Genomic DNA, 2,693 nt, shown 5'->3' with positions numbered 1-2,693 from the left:
CCGACTGGGCCTGATATATACAACCTCTGTGGTGGGCCGACTGGGACTGATATATATAACCTCTGTGGTTGGCCGACTGAGCCTGAGAACTACAGTTGGTTAGAGCGACAGTCCCTGGATCGGAGAGTCCATGATTTGAGTTTTTGTTGCCCCCATTACTTTTTTACGTTCAGACACAGTTGCTGTTGTTGTTGTCAGTGCTGTTGTTTTTCATCTTTTATTTTCAAACTATGGGTATGTTTTTTCTTTTCAGCAATGATTTGTCAATGAGATTAACTCTTCTTAACTAACTGATTAACTTAACTAACTGGTTAACTTAACCCAGTGCTTATTGGAAAAAAACAAGTTATTGCCACTAAAAGACTAAGGCTTTCAAAGCAGAATAAAGCCTTAAAACACATCAATCTGATTGGTCTAAACAAATATATTGCAGTGAAATGATGTCAGATGATGTTGATTGTGTTGTATTCAAATTTCAAAACTTTCCCTAACCACTGGTTAACTCTAGCAAACATTTGAGAACTGGACCAGAGCACTACAAATTAAGATGTGGTGAGAACTGGACCAGAGCACTACAAATTAAGATGTGGTTTTGATATGGTACAATATAACCCTGTAACACATTCTATAACTATTTACATTTTAGCTATTACAACACAAAGACTTTGAATCAACAGTGGAGGTTGCGAAAGCAATCAAATCTAAAGTAGATGTGCAGCTGATTTTATTTCTTTACTGAACAATTAGATTACCATATGAGAGTCAAAACAAGCTGATATCGATATTTAACAATAAAATGACGTCATTCATTTATACTGTAAGGAAATTGTCAAAAGTCTTATGCTATTGAAGATGGGTTCCAGTTCATCTTTGGCAATAATTTATCATCTGAAAAATACAAAGCCTGGACAATATTTTTTCCAGTAGCCATTTTTTTTTGGAAAATTCCATAAATACCACTAGTCTGGGCTCATATAATGTAGCAACATGTATGTCATACATATACTTTACATATTTATATACTGTATGCGTCAACTCATTTGATATGGAGGAAATTGTATCGACTAAGTTGATCTAGGGGAAATACATGTATGGTTGTGGGTGTTTATATTGATTGTACAGATTGAGGCAAGATAATACCTGAAACCCCTAGTTTTAAAGTAGACCAGTCCTACACTACACTAAGAAACCGGTGGTAATTGGTAAGACCTGTATTAAAACACAATACAATTGCTTTACAAAATCATTCTGGTCGTCTACTGTAAATTTTCGTTCTCAATAACTTACAACCAGAATTCCCTGTCTAACGCGTAATAAAATAATAGTACTAAAACCCAGCGTCAACTCATCCCTAGTCTTAAAAGGTTTTAAAGAGTTCATTTATACGAAATACTAAATTATCGGCATTTACCCAAGTTATGTTTCATAAAACGATTGTTTCGGTTTGATGAGGTCTGCAAAGCTTTGCTGCAATTAAATGACAGAGGGCTCGTTTACGGTAAATTAATCAATGTTTCAATTAATTTAAATACATCATTAATCGACATGTCTATTAACCGGTTGTTAATTGTTAGATGACATGACGTCTTTACCGCCCGTTATTGTGTTTAACATGTGAATCATTTGTTACAACATGATCAAAAAACATATGGCGTCATAAAAAACACTCACGTGACAGTACTTATGACGTCACAGAGGTTACTACATGAAACAAAGGTCATGACGTCATAGATTGTTGTTTCTAGGTGATTGAACCATGTAGTGCCGTCAAGTCAAATCGCGTACCAGACGAAAGTAGTTAGGCAAGGAGATTAAAAAAGGGAAAAGGATGGCATCAGGTGGAAATGAACGGTCGTCTATTTCCCATCACAAACAAGCGGGTGGGTACAAGCAGAAACTGTTCGAGAAAAGAAAACATCTGAAGCAGCATGTTGGTGACCAAAAACAAACAAAAACCGTGGAGCATCTTTCGGAGACGGTCCTGAATGGATTTGAGGTGCTTTGGCGTCAGAACTTCCTCTGTGACCTGGCAGTTATCACTAGGGAGAAAACGTTTCACGCTCACAAACTCGTACTTGTGTCGTGTTCAGACCACTTCTACGATCACTTCGTTGAAAAGCGTGATTTTACCCACGGGGACGAGTTGGTCAATCTGGCCGACCTGGACTCAGCCATATTTGAGGCAATTCTGGAATGCATGTACACTGGGAAAATCAACCTTACAGAAGGTAACGTGGAGGAAATATTACGGGTCGCTACAAGTCTCGGATTTTTCCTTATACAGGATGCATGCGAGGAGTTCTTCATGGACCACTTAGACCTTAAGAACTGTCTTCAAATGCTTGATACTGCATTTAAGTATAGTCTGAACAGACTGAGCGATAAAGCCCTCGGACTCTCCGCCAAAAACTTTCGCTCAGTAACTAAGAGGCAGAAATTCAAAGATCTGCCAATGGAACAAGTCGTAGCGCTTTACAAAGTGAGTTTTGTTACTAAACAATAGTTTGGTGTAGTGCAAACCCTGTGCGCAAAATTGTATAAACGTAATCTGAGAAAATCGGTGATTCGCCACAAGAAAACTTTAAATTAAACGATCTGTCTTAATAGCCGAAGTGTTAAGAGTCTTGCGCGCGGCAGTTTATAGATTTTGTTATATTTAAACCAATATGTTAACTTCCATACTATGATGCTTT

General features: G+C 37.6%; 1 protein-coding gene across 1 annotated transcript; it reads left to right on the top strand.

The window, feature by feature from the left end:
- Nucleotides 1-1,828: 1,828 nt before the first annotated feature.
- Nucleotides 1,829-2,479, top strand: LOC110444681 (kelch-like protein 12; the record flags this gene model as incomplete). Its single annotated transcript, XM_021489042.1, has 1 exon — nucleotides 1,829-2,479. A coding segment is annotated over exon 1 (651 nt), but the record flags the coding sequence as incomplete, so codon positions are not given.
- Between the last annotated feature and the right edge of the window lie 214 nt (nucleotides 2,480-2,693).

The sequence above is a fragment of the Mizuhopecten yessoensis genome, unplaced genomic scaffold (assembly GCF_002113885.1).
Source record: "Mizuhopecten yessoensis strain PY_sf001 unplaced genomic scaffold, ASM211388v2 hete_36160302, whole genome shotgun sequence".
Lineage (NCBI taxonomy): Eukaryota > Metazoa > Mollusca > Bivalvia > Pectinida > Pectinidae > Mizuhopecten > Mizuhopecten yessoensis.
Note: the sequence above shows the minus strand (reverse complement) of the source record. Positions and strands in the feature narration are given on the sequence as shown.